Raw genomic sequence first — 19,963 nt, forward strand, 5'->3', positions numbered from 1 at the left:
AATATATATAATATAAATATATAATAATATAAATAAAATATATAAATAAATATAGAAATATTAGTTCTTTATATCAGTATTAATAAGAAAATAAAACAATCAAATAAGAAAATTTTTGAATAATAGAATTATTTTTTTTTACAAAATGTTATAATTGATAGTGTAAACCGAAAAAAGATAAATCTTTATTAAAAAATAAATCAAAAAGATAAAATGATATTTTTCCATTTAATTTTTTGAATTATTATTCTATCTGGATATCAGCAATTTAAATAAGATATATACATCGATGCATTCTTAATTCTCACTGTGTCATCATTCTGATAAAAAGAATAATGCCTAATATTATTAATTAAAAATTTGAAGGAATAATAAGAAATAATGATAAATGATGATGATAAATTTATATATATAAATACAAATATATTCAAAAAATAATGTACAATATAGCCAAGTGTATATTCTCTCTATAGTCTCAATCGATTTATTCGAAAATAAAATAGAATACGAAAAAATGTATACTTTTGATTTTTTTTTCAAGTAGATTCATTTCCTTTCAATTGTATTAATATAATTTCGTAATATCTTCTTATATTAAGTATATTTTATTTAAATAGAAGTAAAATTAATTTTTGATTATACTAATATTTAAGAATCTTATATTTTTTAACTAAAAAATTAAAATATATAATTTTTAAATATTAAATAGGATTACATTCTTATTGTGCTGCAAATTATTCAAACTCTCTTTCAAATATCTTGAATACGATGATAAAAAATGTTTCAGGTTGTGTGAGATTTACATATATAATATTTTTTTTATTATTATCATTTTTATCACACTGAAATTATTTCATTATATTAATATCATTATATTATCACAATCTACATAATGGTTTATACAATATAACAATATCTTTTTCAATATTTTTTTTTATTGTTTTTTCCATTAATTTTTCCATTTTCATTCAATAAGAGTTTTTATTATATTAAATGATTTTAATATTGCACGATATATATATATATTTTTATTGGTAATTTTATATTAAATTTTTATCATCAAATAAATATGAAAAATACAAAAATTCAAAGATCGATTCTAGAGATCGAAAGAAATAGAATAATTGATAAATGAAAATATCGGTTGAAATATATTTATTAAGTTATAAGCAATTGAAGTTTGCGTTAAAGAAAAGAAAAACTAATAAAGTAAAATTGTCTTGTCTTTATTACAGCGCTGTCGAATTTTATTCTCATTTAATAAGGCAAATTTAAATTTTTATTTATATTTATCTAATATATATTAACATTTTGTACATAGAATATCTCAGAAATGTAGGAATATCGATTAATTGGAGATTATAGAAATAATTTTGAGCAAAAGTTTTCATTACAACAATTTTCGTTATAATTTTGTTAACGAATTATTAATAGAAAATACTGATCAATTACAAAGTGCTAGTATAATAACATTGGATATCGAATTTATAAATCGAATTTATTCATCATTTAAAATAAATAATATAACATTATGATATAGAAAGATTGGATGTTAACTAAATTGTATATATGTATATACAATTGATATTTAATGATACTTCACGATTCCAATGTGAACAAAACAGGCGATTAAAATTGAGTATCATTATTGCTGCCACATGTTTTAGCAAATTATTTTATTTCTTTATTGAAAATAAAAATAAAAATGATTATAATTTCTCTAAATAGCAAAGATTATAATTTCTTTTCTTAGCAAAAAGATCTATTTTATTATATACTGCGATTAGATTTTCTTTTGACTTTTGCTTTCTTAAATATCTAAAATATTAGTAATATAATCTTAGAATATTAGTAAAAATTTTTGAAAATAAGATTTTGAATATTTTTTTAATTTTGATTATTATTTAAATATATTTAATTATGTTTAGAATTTAATAATTATTTTATATTTTGTTTTATAGAATCATTTTGTATAAAGATTATTTTGAAAGTGTAAAATAATTTCAAAATTGAAAAATTGCAATTTTTTAAATGATTTTTTTTTAAATTGATGGTTCTAGAGAAAATAATTTGCAATTTTCTATTCAGCATATTGAAATTTAAAAAAGAAAGGAATGTCCTTAAAGACTACAAAATTAAAAAAAAATTAAAATTTCTCGAATAGTGTAATTTCTCAAGAGTTGAAATCAAAGAATTTTTTTTGTTATATTAAATTATATTATTATAAATTATATTATATTAAATTAAATTAATTTTTATGATTTTAATTACGAATATCAAATCTAAATAAAAAAAAATATTAAAATTTTTCTTAAATAAAATTACAATAATCAAAGATGAAATAAAATCATACAGATATAGATAGAATATAATCTCTTTAACATAGTTGTACATTTGAGTGTCGTATTTAAATTTTTCTCAATGTGATTATCGATTAGATGAAATTATTTGAATATTATTATACAAATAATTTTTAAGAAGAGAAAATAAAGAGAAGAAAATTTATTATCGATAATTGTTTTGTTTTACTTTAAGAAAGAAAAATAATCTCTTTTTAGCACAATTATTTTTTTTAATACATCGCCGTTAATATTGAAATATATGAAGCTGAAACTTTTTGCATCTAAAAAATTAATTATATTATAAATTAAACAATATAAAAAGTTTTTAATAATGATTAGATTTTTCTTAATTTTTAATAATAATTATTAGATATTTAACATTATAAATATGTTCTTATAATTGTAAATGTCTTGTAATAATAATATTTTTATAATAATCTTATACTAGCAAAGGTTTCAGCAGAAAGCGTCACAAAATTTCCAGCTGAAAGTGTTAATTGTCTTTGAGCTTGTATTAAAATCAGCAATATAATTCGACTGTTTCGCGGATTTAAATTGTACCAAAGTATATCGTATGCAGCTTGAATAATGCTTTCGTTCTAAAAAAAATTAATATATCAAAAAAATATGTAAAATAAAAAATACTAAGATAATGATGTTATAGAAAAATTTTTTAAGTGAATATCAATGATGATTACAAATTTTTTCAAGAACAATATTTAATGTTATAACTGATAAAAAAAATTCAATTTAATAAATTACAATATTTTTTTCAATTCTGAAATTTAAAATTAATTTAAAATCATCATTATATATCGGTGAATTCCTCTTTTCATCGATTATAATGTTCTAAAAAATATATATTTTTCTTGAAACTACATTCATTTGTTAAGTGCTTTTCAATATAATTTATTCAATATAATTCATTTGAAATTTTTCAATAAAATAATAATTATTTTTTTCTTTTTAATTAATTTGAGATTTAATTAAGTTTCTCAATTTTTTGCGTAAAAATTCTAAATTTTTCTTTTTAAAAATAATTATAAAATTTGCAAATAATATATAATACACATAGAATATCTTAAAATTTTAAGCAAATTAGATAAAAATAAATAATAATAAAATAATAAAATGTCTAATAAACAAGTCTAATAAAACATGTAAATAAATATTATTTATTTCGATAATTTTGTGAACGATGAGTTTATTATATAAAAATTGATTCAGAAGAATGTTATTCCATATTCATTACATAATTATAGAATTATAAGAGCGTGTAATTATAGAATTGTTTATTATAGTTTCTGATCTGTTTCTATATTTATTATAGAAATCTTATAATAAAATTTAAAAATGCAGAATTTCTGTCATCAAATATTCCTTTATATTATGTATTTGAATATTATTGAAAAAAAGTAAAATTGAATAAAAAATATTTTATTTATCATAATTAAACTTAATCTTATATAATTAATTTATTATTTTAAAACCTTATATATANTATAATATAAAAATTAATGAAATTCATAATTTAAGATAATTTATATGATGTACATACAATAATTTTCAATTCAAAGCAATTAAAGAATGTAATTAAAAATTATAGCAATTCAAGAATTAGTCAATGTATTTAATTTAGTATGTATTTTAGTATATATTTTACTTTAAACATAAGATATTCTCCTGTATAGCAAAGAATAAATGCTTCGCAATTCGCAGCAATATAATAAAGGAAACATTTTGTGAATATTGTAAATCCTTTTTCAGTACCTAAAGCGAAATGATAAGTGATAATACAGAATATATACATAAGGATGAAAATTGTAAAATATCTAATAAAATATCTAATAAAAAAATCTTATATAAATTGTCGATTTTGATATAATAATATAAAACATGTTTTTTAAGTTTTTTTAAGTTCCAATTATTTTTTATCATATTCAAATAATTTTCTGCATATATTAGATAAGAAAAGTTTAAAAAATTAACACGATTTATATTATTAATAAATATTCAATCATTACAATTATTCAATCGCATCTATTGTTAATAATAGAAAATAAAAAAAAATTAGTAAGTTAAAAGAGTAAATATGATGCTAAGTAAAAAAATTATTCAAGACAATTATATATTTTTTTTAAATTTCAATGCTATAAATGTTTTTTTTTATGTAACTACATAAAAATAACTATAAGAACTATATAATAATAACTATAAGAACAAAAGAAACTATATATTTGTATAGTAAATTTTTTGTTTTTTTCTGCATGCTTTTTTCTTTTAATACTTGTTTGTTGTTTAAATTTTTTGTTTAATTAAATGTGGAAATACGGCAATGCAAAGTATTATTTTAATATTTTTAAGTTTTATTTTGTTATTATGTGATTACGTGTGATTTATTTTTTAACTTATTTTTTTATAATATATTATTTTCATCAATAATAACTGAATTTAAATGCAACATAATAATGTAAATATTATTTATGAATTTGAATACAGTAGAGACTCCTATATCCGAACTAATAGGAAGATAAAAGTAGCCGGATAGTGGAATTTTCACATAATAGAATAATTACTTTCTTTTGCATTAAATTTCATTTATTCAAATAGAAATGAACAAAATTGACAGTTTCTTTCAACATCTAAGAGTCTCATATCTTTCTAGTCATTAAGTCATATCACAATTTTTTATTGTAAACAACTGCATAGAATTACATTTTTGTTGCGCCTCAAATCATTGAATCATCTACCATGTATTCTTGTTAATTTTGTTGTATTATCATACTTTCAATATCTTTAATTATTTTGTATTTTTCTTCAATAGTTAAAACTGTACGTTTTCGTTTACTTATCATTGCGATTCTGTTTTTTGCTTCAGATTTAATTGATATGATTATGTTTAATTTATGTAATATTCTGGGCGAACACAAGAAAGTATTTATTTTATTACATTTAAATACGTTGTATGTATTTATGTTGTATGTAATTTAAGTATGTTATATGTAAAAATCGCTATGAAACATTGTATGGATAATAAAATATACGGATAATAGAATGTTTGTATATTAAGATATTCAGATAATGCGGATACAGATACGAAAGTGTCTACTTATAACAAATTTAGACATATTTGGAAATAAATGAAATAAAATATTTTTTAACTGATCAATCATTTTAATATTAAATTATGTTTTTACATTTCAATGATATTAAAAAATATTAAAGTATTAAAGTTGAAAAATTTCTTCAAATATTAGATTGATCATAGTGCAAATATTCGATAATTCTGTATATTCGCTTTCTCTATAGAAATTTTTTTGTAGAATGTAATTAAAGAAAATTCATCATATGATTTTTTAACAAATGAATTTTTTTTAGAATTATTTAATTTACAGATTATTTAAAAATAATTAATTGGCAAATATAAATTATTCTAAATTTAAATATTCTGAAATATTTATTTAATTTTTAAATATATGTTTATACTTCTTCTGTGGATTTTGATACAAAATTCAATATATATATAATATATAAATATATAATATATATAAATATATAAATATATATAAATATAATATAATAAATATATAATATATATAAATATATAAATATATAAATATTTTTTAGAAATACATTAAATATAAGCGATTTACATTTATAATCCTTAATTTATAATACATTATAATCCTAAATAGAAGAAATGTAACAAGAAATATAAATCAAATTGACTCACATTTACAAAAATAAATCCTAGAAAGCATATCTAAAATATTTGATAAAAATTGTATCAATGATGTATATAGAAATAAATATTTAACATTTTCAGATAAATGAAGAATTCTTTGATGCTTGACAATAATATTTTTTAATATATATGATTTCTCCTTTATAGCTTGGAATCTTAATAAGTTCTTGACATGTGATATCTATTTGACTACCTATATGTAATACCTATATATAATAATTAAAAAAAGATAACTAATATTTTTACATTATTTTATACAATCATTTTATACGATCTCTATATTTGAATATAGAGAATTTTAAAATGATAATTATTATAACTATCATAAAATGTAATTATATAATAATAATAATATTAATATAATGTAATTATCAAAATTATAAAAAAAAATAAAAAATAGAAATTAAATATAAAAATTATAATCAAATTCAGAACATTTAAAGAAATCTAAAATAAATAGACAAGAAGAATATTACATAAATATAAATAGATAAGATAAATATTAAAAGAAAATTGTAAAAAATATATGCAACCAACTTATTTCATATCAAATTAATTTAAATTTTTATTTCATATAATAATATGAATAATAAAATAAAATTTAATACAATTATATTTATAAAAAATTTTAGTATTTTCATTTAATTTATCATATAATTATACTAATTATATAAATCATTGAATGAATTTATAAGATTTGAAAATAAACAAGTAAATATTGTTTTTGTGAGATATTCGCAATATATAGATCAATATTTCCCAATTCATTATTATGATGAAAATTTTTATTTATTTATTTAATGATAATATATCTGTTATAGTTTATTATTTTTTAAAAAAGTATATAATATGTATTAAATATAAAATAAAATATAAAATTATTTATAATGTAACATATCTCCACATTTAAAATGTAATAAGAATTTTTTATCATTACATTAATCGTATATATTATATAATCATATATGAAAATTGTAATCTATGAATTACAATTTTCAATTTATTATTATTAGTTATTTACATATACTAAATACTCATGAAAATATTCGAACACTATATTATAAAAAAATTTATTCTTAATTCTTAATTAAAAATTCTGATCTTAATAAAAATTTATGTATATGTAGGGAAAGTAGTAAAATAATTTTTATAAGTAAAATAATTTTTTTTTATGAAAAATTTTTTTTATCAAAAATTGATATTGAAATACCAAATTTTAGAACTTTTTTATTTTTTTAATACAATTTTATTTAATAATTTTTAACTTAATTTTGTTAATACAATATTTTTTACAATTGAATAATAAAGTAAAGTTTAAATTTGAATAATTTATATATTTAAAATTGCTCTATCTGTATTATTATGATATATGTAATACCTGTATTATGTATTAATAGTTAATGTATTAATAGTTATATTTTAGGAAACAAAATATTAAAAATTAGAAAAATATAAATACTAAAAATATTAAAAAAATATTTCTTCAGTGATATCTTATTAAAAAAAAATTTACATATATATCTTGATATTTAATATCTTAGAATAATTATAACAGTACTTTCACAATTTAAGTCTTATGTATATTGTTAAGTTAATAGCGTATTGTTTTGTCAACAGTGAAATTTTCAAAATTTTCACTTTCTTAAATGAGTATATATAATTATATTTATTAACATTATATTAACAAATATTAAATATCCTTATATTTAATAAAGTTTTCATAAAATTTTTGCATATTACAGATATTCTAAAGAGATTAGTTTATCGTGATATATTGGTTGAGAAATATTGATATAGATTATAACAAAATATTCTAAAAGTCAACTGATAGACTTAATTGATTTTTCTATGATTTTAAACAACTTTTTTTGCGAAAATTTTCGTTTCAACTTTTTTAACGAGTTATTAATGAAATATATTAATCAATCATAAAGTATGTAGACTTGTCGCACCGCAATTGTAATGTTGAATATGTATATATATTTGATTAATAGTTGGGTTCTTTAACAATTGTTCAAATACATGTTGCTTCAACGATTTGTTCAAATTATGCATTCTATGATTGGCCATTATTTTTCTTTAAAAAATTTAATAAATTTTTTAACAATATTAAAACGAAAATTTTTATAAATGAAAAAGTTGTTTAATATCATTCCAGAAAATTATCATTTGAAATTTGTTGGTTGATTTTTGGAACATTTTGTATATAAAAATTTATTATTACAAATGGTCATATTCATCGAAATAAAAATAATCAATTTGTTTTGTATAATTTTTTGATTGTACAAAATGATAGTTATAATAATGATAAATAAAAATTAAAAATAATTAACTTACTAATGCCGCAGAAAATAACATCCCAGCCGTGAAAGCTACAGAATATTCAAATACAAATTATGCTTAAATTGATAATATTGATTATGCTTAATTATGCTTAAATTGACAATATTGCTTAAAATGAAGTTTCTCTTCGATTTCACGATTTTTCCATTTTATGAATTCATTATAATTGTGTTTGACAAAGTCACAGTGCTATCTAACAGATCAGGTAAATCTGCTGTTTTAAAATAAAAAATACAAAACCAAAATTGAAATACTGTGGAGATACCCATCATGATTATCCAAAAAATACGATGTACAATTTTATACGAAGAATATGGCCAAATACTGATTAAACGAAGACAAATTTCTGTAGGACAGGTATATTATAGTTTTAAGTGACATTATAATTTCTAATATCTTATATACAATTTAAAAAAAAATTTTTTTCTTTAAGAACACGTATATACTCAACACGTATTTATATTCTATATTGTATTATCTTTATATATTTTTGTTTTTTTTATCTTTTCATCAACTTTGATATTAAATAATCTGTTCTAGATTGATAAATGTTTCTTCCTCGAATGGTATACTAGCATTCAACAACGTCCATAAGCAATTAATAGTTCTTATTATGATCAATATCTATTATCGTCTATAAGCAACTAATAATTCTTATTATGATCAATATCTATTATCTTGATGTCATATATTAACATAATATTCAGCCAAGTTAAATTAACTTAAATGTATCGATAATAGCTATCACTGATTAGCTATCATTTGTCCCCTCTTTTACAATTATTTTTTTCTTTTTTATAGTTATATTAACCTTTTGATTGAAAAATTTTGCTTAAATTACTTCAAAATTTTTTATATCTTGCTTTCTATCTTCAATTGAGAAACATTGAAATACATCATAGAAATTCGAATAATTTCATTTATAGCAACTGACATACTAGTCGGGTTATATTGTAAGTATATTTATTTATTTTTTGATACAATATTTTTATACAAAGATTAATTTCTACAATGATATAATTAATAAAATCATTGAAAAATAAATAATTTAAAATTCTTTCATTCAGATAATTATTTTGTCGCAAAAAATAAAAAAAAAATACTAAAATATTTTAAGTTTCATACGATATAATAGTCTATATATTATGTATAAAAATAATGTAATTTGACAAAACATATAACGAAGACAATAGTATTTAATAACGCTTTGCAATTCCATCGATTAATTGCGTTATATATTAAACAACAGGAAAGATGATCGCCATTATTAAATATCATTATTATCACTGTGTCGAATTATTTTGCTTTTTTATTAAAAAAAAATTAATTTTTAATAATTTCATTAGATATTTTCCTTAGTAAAAAGGTCTATTTCATTAGAAAAATTTCATTCCTTAATTAATTATTTTTGCAGTTTTTGTGAATAGTAAATCTAAACCAAAAAATAATTAAAGTTTTTCTCGAATAATATCAGAATAGTCGCAAATTAAATAAAATATATCTTGAGTGTAGATTAATTGGATTTAATAGTTGCATATTTAAATACCCACTGTATCCTAATTCTTCTTAATATAATTATCAATTAAATAAAATTATTTAAATATTATTACACAAATAATCTCTAAGCAAAAAATTTAAAGACTAAAAAAGTTATTATCAATAATTGTTTTATTTTAAGAAAGAAAAATAATCTCTTCCATTTGTAATTGTAGCAATAACAGAATATATTCTTGCTTGCAATTACAATTTTCTTTAATTTTCTTACAATTATAATTCTTTAATTATAATTCTTATAATTTCAGTCTAATTATATATTGAATGCAATATGTGATATTTACCTTGAAATATTAAAATAGGATATTGAGATATTAAAATATGATATTTAAAAATTTCATTAATAATCATGAATAATTTAGCGATATTTTAAATTATAGAAATTTTAAAGATAAATTTTAAAGAAATTTTCAATAATTAATAGATATTTTAAAATTATATCTTTATTTATTTAATATTACTCTTTAATATATATTAGATAGACACACCTAAATTCAATGATATAGTGTAATTGTTTTTTTTAATATATTGTCATTAATATTGAAATGTACGAAGCCGAAACTTTTTGCATCTAAAAAATTAATTATATTATAAATTAAATAATATAGAAAGTTTTTAATAATGATTAGATTTTTCTTAATTTTTAATAATAATTATTAGATATTCAAAAATTATAAATATGTTCTTATAATTGTGAATATCTTGAAAATAATGATATTTGATATTATAATAATCTTACACTAGCAAATGTTTGGACAGAAAGCGTCACAAAATTCCCAGCTGAAAGTATTAATTTTCTTTGAGCTTGTATTAAAATTAATAATACAATTCGACTGTCCCGTGGATTTAAATTATATCAAAGCGTATCATATGCTGCATGAACAATACTTTCATTCTGAAAAAAATTAATAGCAGAAGAAAATTAATGATTGAGAAAAAAAAATATCAAAGCAAATCAATAAAAAATACTATCGAAAGTAATTCGTTACTTATCGTTTATCGTTTAAAATGAATAAAATATGCACAAATTTTTTTAAGAACAATGTTTAATATTACATTAATGTTGGTGAAAAAAAATTCAATAATGTATAATTCTGAGATCAATTAACTTTGATTTTCAAAATCGAAAAAAATGTTAAATATAATTGTTTCGTTATATAAATTAATATGTATTTAAAATTATTATAATTTATTTTTTTTTGCATTATTTAAAACTATTGTCGTAATAATTATCGAATAATTGAGCGATATAACATATAATAATATATAATATAATATATAATAATCTTGACTTAAATTTATTGTTTTTTTAATACGTTATGGTATATATTTTTGAATGCTTAGTGACACTATGATAAATAATAATTTTTAATATCATTTAAAAAGATATCTAATGAATTTAATTTTTTATGATCAATTAATAGATCCATTTCGATCAATTCAAAAATAGAAAATAATTATTATAGATTTTTCAAAGTTAATGCATAATGAGTTAAATCATAATGATAAAAACATTAAAAGTAAGTGAAATAATTATACTCATCAATATTTTCTTCAATTTTGAAATTCAACTTAAGGTTATCATATTATGAATATTGATGAATTTCTTTTTTTATCGCAATGCAATGTTTGATTTTAATAAAAGATATAAAAAAATGAATTATTTATTTGATGAGTTATTTTTAATATAATTCATTTAAAATGCTTTTTGATAATATAATAGAACAAATATTATATAATTATCTCACGATTAAAAAAATGTTTTGAATCAACCTGATCACAATTTGAAAAGAACATTAATTAATATAAATTAAATAATTTTTTTCAAATTTCAATATATGAAAACTAATTTTATTTTATTAAATGAAATTTTTATAAATTATTTTATATTTATTTTTTAATATTAATCAGCTATATTAAATAGATTAATTATTTCTGATTATTCGCTATAAAAAAACTATTAAACTATTTAAGTAAAAAATTATTTAAAATATATGTATAAAAGATATTTTAACTTTAATTTTGTAACATTCAATTTTGAAATTCAACTTAAGGTTATCATAAGCATATAAAGAACAAAGAAAATACAAAATATTGTATTTATATTGACTCATGAAATTGATCATATATAGGAGATTAACGCAATAATTTTGATTTTAATGAAAATTTGCATGCATACAGAGCATAAATTATATTATAAAATATTTTTTTTTGACAGAAAAAAAATCTTTGAAATCAATCTTCAAATTTTCAACATTTTTTATATTTTGTGTTTTGATTGCAATTTTGTTTTAAATTTTTGTTTATAACAGAGTGATGAAGCGTTAAAAATTAAACATTTTTTATGATAAAATTTGTTTTATGTGTTTAAAACTTTTTAAAAAAAAAATAAAACAGATTCGAAGAAATGTTTTATTTAATATATTATATCATAAATATATATATTATAATTATTTATTGTTTCTTTTGAATAATTAATTTATTATTTTGAAATGCTCTATATTATTAAATAAAATAATATAAATTATACAGAAATTTATAATGAAATTTATATAAAGATCATCGAATATATGTATATAAAAATTTTTAGAAGCATAATATAACATGTAAGTAACATAATTTTTACTTCAAAATATATTAAAGAATTAGTCAATGTATTTAATTTAGTATGTATTTTAGTATATATTTTACCTTAAACATAAGATATTCTCCTGTATAGCAAAGAATGAAGGCTTCGCAATTCGCAGCAATATAATAAGGGAAACATTTTATGAATATTGTAGATCCTTGTTCAGTGCCTAAAGACTGAAATAATAAGTAATGCATAATAGAGTATATGTATAGAAAAAATGAATTTCATAAAATATTTAATAAGAAACTGTATATAAATCGCTAATTTTAATAACATAAGAAAAAATACATTTTCCATGTTTAAGTTCTAATTATTTTTTACGATAATAAGTTACGATCCCTTCCTGCATACATTAAATAGAAAAGAAAAATTTAAAAAACACTGTTTATTATTAATAAACATTCTATCGTTACATTAATATTTAATAACATATATTATTAATGATAAAAAATAGAAAATATTATTTGAACAATATTAAAAAAACAAATATGATAAATAAAAAGATTATTCAAGGTATTTTTTTATATTTATATTTTTTATTTTAAAATATTTTTAAATTTATTTTTTAATATATATTTTTTTTTAAATTTCAAAATTATGAATATTTTTTTTATGAAATTACATATTGAGAAATATAATTCTGCCAAATAAGCGATATACAAGACATGGCAACCGCATCAATAAATATAAAAAAGAATTATATATATATTTGTATAATAAGTTTCTTTTATCTTTCTCTGCATGTTTTTTCTTTTAGTATTTTATTAAATCTAAATATGGAGACATGACAATGTAAAGTATTATTTTAATATGCTTAGGATTTCTAAGTTTATTTAATTACATAATTTATTTCTTAATTTATTGTTTTAGAAAAATATTTTCATCAATAATAGTTTTTTATGATCAGTCATCTATTTCTATATTTCAAATATAAGTTGCATAATGAATATCCAGTTTGCAATGCACAATACCTTTCATCAGGTATTAAATGAAAAAATCCAATACGATGTTGATTGATCGCTTATATTGATTATTTTTTACAAATGTTTTTAGAATGTAATTAAAGAAAATTCATTATTTTTTTAAAGATGTTTTTATAATTTGTTATGAAAATACATATTTGATAATAAATTATTTTAAACTTAATTATTTTGAAAATATTTCTTAAAATATTTTTTTAATTTCTAAATATATATTATATTTGCACTTCTTTATAATGGATTTTGATACATATCAAATAATTTTTCAAAAATACATTAAATATCATGTTTTTAAAAATCAGCGATTTATTTGATGATAGTTCTTTTATGACAAAAAATATCAAATTGACTCACATTTACAAGAATAAATCCTAAGAAGCATATCACTAAAATATTTGATAAAAATTGTATCAGTGATGTGTATAGAAACAAATATTTAACATTTTCAGATAAGTTGCATAATGAATATCCAGTTTGCAATGCACAATAACTTTCATCAAGTATTAAATGAAAAAATGCAATAATGCAAATCATCTAAATTCTATTTAAAAAAACATTATTCTATATCTTTATAGGTTTAATAGTGTCCAACAATAATGGGGAATAAATAAATCATAAATCTCGTAAATATTTATTATTTGAATACTATCTATTTTAAAGGATTTCAAAATTGTGTAACAAAATGACAATTACAACAATTAGCCTTAAATCCACAATCACAAATTTTGCTGTATAATAGACGCATGATATTAATAATAAGACTGCTAATTTAAAATTAATTGCTAATTTTATTATACAATACTAATTGATACTAGTTGCACGTGATTAATTTAATAAATAGTAATAGTAGAATAGTAAAGTAGCAATATACTAGATTTAAAGTCCTTAAACAATTGACATATATCATAAGCTATATTGTAATCTATATCTATTCCTTGTTAAATTTTGAAAAATGATTTCGCACTCTTTGGTAAGATGGCGATTTGTGATAGCTTAGTTAATGGACCATCAGCTGGTTCAGGTGATATCTTTCGTATCATGTTTAATCTTTCTTTATAATTTTAATCTTTCTTTATAATTTCTAGTCAAACTTTAACAGTAAAAGAAAGAGTCATTTCTTAAGGATCACGATTCTGACATCCATCTAATCTTGCGATAGTAATGCATAATCTTTTATTCCGTTATTGGAGAAATCGTGTTGCTATCTCTTTTCATGCTATATCTGCTATCAGCTAAAACTCATTCAAATGATTCATCTTGACGTCAACAATATAGGAATAGATGGAGATAATTAATTTTATTGAGAAACATTTAGAATAAAATATTCTATGGGATTATAAATATTCATTCATGATTGAGAATATGTAAGTTTGAATTGAAGAAAGTATTCGAATAATAGATAATTCTTCATAACTGCAACGAGACTTTCGCAATAAGGGTTGGTTTAAAATCTACACTCTTCCACATTAAACTATAGAACATATGCGATAGAACGAGCTGCCTACGGTTTATTATCCTAGTTGTAGAATTTGCATAATAGAATCATAATGAGATACGTGGTCATTTCAAAATAAACTATTTTCGGAATCGTAAAAACAAATAAACATAGGCCTTTATCCTAATTTTATTGTATTCATTCTATTGTAATGAATGATTCATCAGTATTCGTATTAAAAAAGGATGTACGATTTTGAATCTTAATGAGAGTAGAGTAGTTAATATCAGATAATATTTATATCTTTATTTTAAATATTTGCATCATTATTTTTGTATATGATATCTTGTGTAATGCAGCAAATTTAGCCGTAAAAAATCGACTACGCGTTGATTTTTGAAACTCACGAAATATATTCATTCAACTAAATTTATCGCCTATCCTGATATTTGAAAAAGTTAGTAGCGTTCTTGATATTGGAAAGTTTATTTGTAGCAACAATAAAAAATGAAGTTAATTTTATAGATATTATACGAATCGTAGTACATTCTTTGATTATTGACATGTTGGGAATAAAGATCACGCTTCACAATGTTTCTTTAGTTATCAAATAAATTGATGATATGTTTCCGCACAATGAAAACACAATCGTTATGTAACGTTTTGCGGAATTTAGTCATTTAGTCACTATCTGACTGAGTCTCTATTAATTCGCGCAAATTAAGCTCATGAAAGCCGTCGATAACTAATCGAGACTTCATAATAATCAACAAAAATGAACGGTTCCATGATATATTGTTTTCGCGAACAGTTCATTTCACAGTTGATTCATTGAAAATTCGATGAATCTTTCGTCTTCCTCGATTGTGTGAATTGTGTGATAAACTCGTCATTTATTGCCGTACTGCAATTTGAACGCTAATTGTTCTCTATCTAATCGTTGAAGATCCATTTTGTCATGAGCATTCGGAAGAGAGATTAGGTAAGCGATGTCGACAGTTATTGCTAAAAATGCGAATAATTAGATGCGGAATACATTTGTGCGCATTGCACGAATTTCACTAATCACATCGAAATACATATTCTTGAAGCTCTTATGGAAATTGCAATGAAATTCCTTATTTGCGGTATTCATAATAAGTATGTATTTTTGAATTACCGTAAATTTATCAATTAGTAATACATTTCAATTTAATCATTCTTGAAGGAAGTCAATTACGAAGAATTTCTCATACAAGATAGAAATTATTTAATAGAGATTGGCTTGGATATGAGCTGATGAATCGCCAATTAATCTCTGTATTCTGTACATTTATACACGAATCAAAAATCTCAAAGAACAACTCGACTTTGGATTGGAAAGACTGAATTGAATAGGTATTATTTGATCTGTCCTCGTGAACATGGAACGACTATCGATTTCTTTGTTGATGGATTGAAAAATTACGCGTCCATTGGTAGTAATTCATGATCGAAATCTCAATGAATGCCGCACATAGGAAACGATCTGCTCAGTACATCGATTATCGGAAAGAGTGCTAGTCTGTTCCCAGGTCGAATAAATCCATTTCGCATTAGCAATTTTTTATGCATTTTTTTAATTATAATTTACAATTATTTCAGATCCAATATCCAACTCAAGGACCATGTTTGCAATAGCAAATAACTGGAAACTTAGGTAGATGTATGTCTTTGAATTGGATGTATTGAAGAACAATGAATAGTATTGGAATAGAGATTCGAGCTGATTATACGAGATCGCTATTTTTCGTAATTCACAATATTATCATGATTGATAGTCTATGTTATTATACTATGTTATTATTAGATACTTATATCAGAATGTAATGATGATTGACAAAATTTTACAAGTATTGCATCTCTTTATAAACAATTTAGAAAAGTCATAAAGCATAGTCAATAATATCGCGGATTATCCCTTAATAATGATGTTTTTACAAAAAGTTTCTTGAATTAGATTTGAGATGAGTACACAAAAATATTTATTTAGAACTGATTCACATATGTCAATCATAAGTCTAATTAAAAGTAGGATGATATTAATTACCGTGAAACAAGGTTATGTTGCATTTTAGCTAGATTAAAATGTCATAAAAATATATAATTGTTAAATGAAAAAATTTTACTGAAAAATGATATTGGCATCTAGTAACATTATTTTAGATTGTTCATTTCGAACCCATTCGATAATAATATAGAAAGTTCTATGCAAGAAAAGACTGAATAGACAGATCATAAATATGTATTTACTATTTGCGAACAAATAAAAAATTATAATTAAGATCGAAAGATTTTTCAGAAATCTAGTAAAAGAAATAAAGTAAAATAGATGATAAAATTATAAGAAATTGATATCTTGTTAAAAAAAATTTGCATATATAATCTTAATATTAATATCTTAATTACAGTATTTTTAGAATTTACATTTGATATATATTTTATTATTAATTTTTATTAACAATTTTATTTATATTGAGTTCATATACTTTTTTGAAATAATGTTTATAATTATATAGATAATATTTACAAATTATTATAATAAAAATATTAATAAATATATTAATAAGAATTAAATATCTTCATGTTTAATACAATTTTTATAAAATTTTTGTATACATTTTAAATATTTTAATTAGTTTATATGTGATATATCAATTGGGAAATATTAATTATGACCTATATTATAGGTCATAACAATTCTATAGAATGTTCCAAAACTCAATTGACAAAATATAACTTTAATAAAAATATGACTTCTAAGATGATTTCAAAAATTTTTTTCTTTGTGAAAATTTTCGTTTCAACTTTGTTAATAAGAATAAAAAACACTAGCCAAGCATATAACACATAAATTAATTATAGTATTGCGATAGTAAAATTGGGTATATTTTGGCTCGACATAATTATTTGTTGCTTTGATTGTTTGTTTAAATTATACATTCTATAATATTTTTCGTTATTTATATTAATATTATATTAATTAATATTATATTATTATAATATAATTAATATTATATTAATTAATATTATATTAATAATTTTTTAATAAAACCAAAACAAAAAATTTTATTGCAAATGAAAAAATTATTTGATATCCTCCATCAATCAATTAATCATCAATCAACTTCTATCAATTAAAAAAAATCTTAGAAATCAAGAGATTCCTTAAACTATTTAGAAAATCTTAGAAATCAAAAGATTCCTCAAACTACTTAGAAAATTTTTGAAAAATGTTATTTTTCTCATTTCAAAAATTTCCAAATATTTATTGTTATTTTTAATTTCAGAATTTCTATGGAAAAATCAGCATATTGGGTATATTTTTAATAAAATTGTATATATTTTTTTTCTACTTTTTTTTTTTTTATTTATTGTATATAAGTTTCAAAGTTGCAAAGATTTTAGCCTCATTTTAAGATTAAACTTTATGAATTTAACATCATCAAAAATAATACAAACAATCATATTCATCAAAATAAAAATAATCAATTTGTTCTGTTTAACTTTTTGATTGTGGAAAATAATAGTTATAATATATATAGTGATAAAAATTAAAAACAATCAACTTACTAATGCCGCAGAAAATGCCATTAACATCCCAACTATGAGAGCTACAAAACATTCAAATACAAATTGTGCAACTATAACGAATTCATAGAGTGGAAAAATCGTGAAATCGAAAGGAAGCTTCATTTTAAGCAATAATTTTTTGTTGTTCAAAATCAATTCATTATTAGTATTATCGATATCATCGGAAATCAGCACGATATTTGCTAAATATAAAATACAAGTTGCCGAATAAATGCCAAATAAAAAATTTGAAATGCGAGAAGATAAACGAGTATTATCCACCATAAGCTGTTTTTTTTATCAGTAAGAGCACGATTATTCCAATCCTCAAACACAATTGTTAGTATATTGTGAACTGTTCTGTATAAAATAATTTTTAATCATTAATAACTGATAAAATTTATTAAAATATTTCATTAATATGAAAATAAAATTTCAATATAAACAAATTAAAAAAAAATATTTGTTAATAAATATTGAATAAGTATTAATTTAATAAATATTATTGCTAGATAAAAAATAGTTATGATAAATAATATAAATAAATATAATAAAATTGTATAAGAAAAAATTGTATAATAAAAAATAAATGTAATCAAATAAATAATATATAAAAATTAATAACTTAAACAAATTTTATATCTTGCATCATCAATTATTTTTTCAAGGCAATTAAGAGTCATGACAAATATAAATACATATATCTTACCGATAATTAAACCAAAGAATGATCAATTTAAAGAATGTAACCGTATTTGACAGAGTCAAAGTTATGCCATCTAATAGATCAAGTAAATCTGCTGTTTTAAAATAAGAAATACAATACCAAAGTTGAAATACTGTGGAGTTACCCATTATTATTGTCCAAAAAACACGTTGCATAATTCTATACGAAGAATATGGCCAAACGCCTACCAAACGTAAACAAACTTCTGTAGGACAGGTAATTATAGTCTTAAGCATCATTGAAATTTCTAATATTTTATATGCGATTTAAAAAGTTTTAAACTTTTTCTTTAAGAGCATTTAATATATATCCATATTCTATAATGTGTTATCTTTATACATTTCTGTTTCTTTTCTCTTCTCATATCTTTAACTACTAAATAACGTGTTCTAAATTGATGAATGTTTCTTCTTCGAATGATACACTAATATTCGCATCTATAAGCAACTAATATTAATTCATAATGTTTGGATCAATACCAATTATCTTGATGTCATTATCCAGTAAATGTCAGATGTCATTATTCAGCCAAGTTAAATTAAATTGTAACGGTAATATCACTGCTTAGATATCATTTATCTTTTCTTTTACAATTTTTTTTCTTTCTTATACTT

At 19.8% G+C, this 19,963-nt stretch overlaps 1 protein-coding gene across 1 annotated transcript; it reads right to left on the reverse strand.

Moving 5' to 3' along the window:
* Positions 1-2,572: 2,572 nt before the first annotated feature.
* On the reverse strand, positions 2,573-19,588 carry LOC122719279 (odorant receptor 85b-like). The gene is given in 9 exon segments (XM_043944944.1): positions 2,573-2,623; positions 2,786-2,941; positions 4,006-4,112; positions 6,072-6,106; positions 6,108-6,230; positions 6,232-6,293; positions 18,623-18,918; positions 18,921-18,982; positions 19,332-19,588. Coding segments are annotated over 9 exon segments (1,149 nt in total).
* Between the last annotated feature and the right edge of the window lie 375 nt (positions 19,589-19,963).

This window comes from Apis laboriosa, unplaced genomic scaffold (assembly GCF_014066325.1).
Source record: "Apis laboriosa isolate Shangri-la unplaced genomic scaffold, ASM1406632v1 scaffold71_cov137, whole genome shotgun sequence".
Classification (NCBI taxonomy): Eukaryota; Metazoa; Arthropoda; class Insecta; order Hymenoptera; family Apidae; genus Apis; species Apis laboriosa.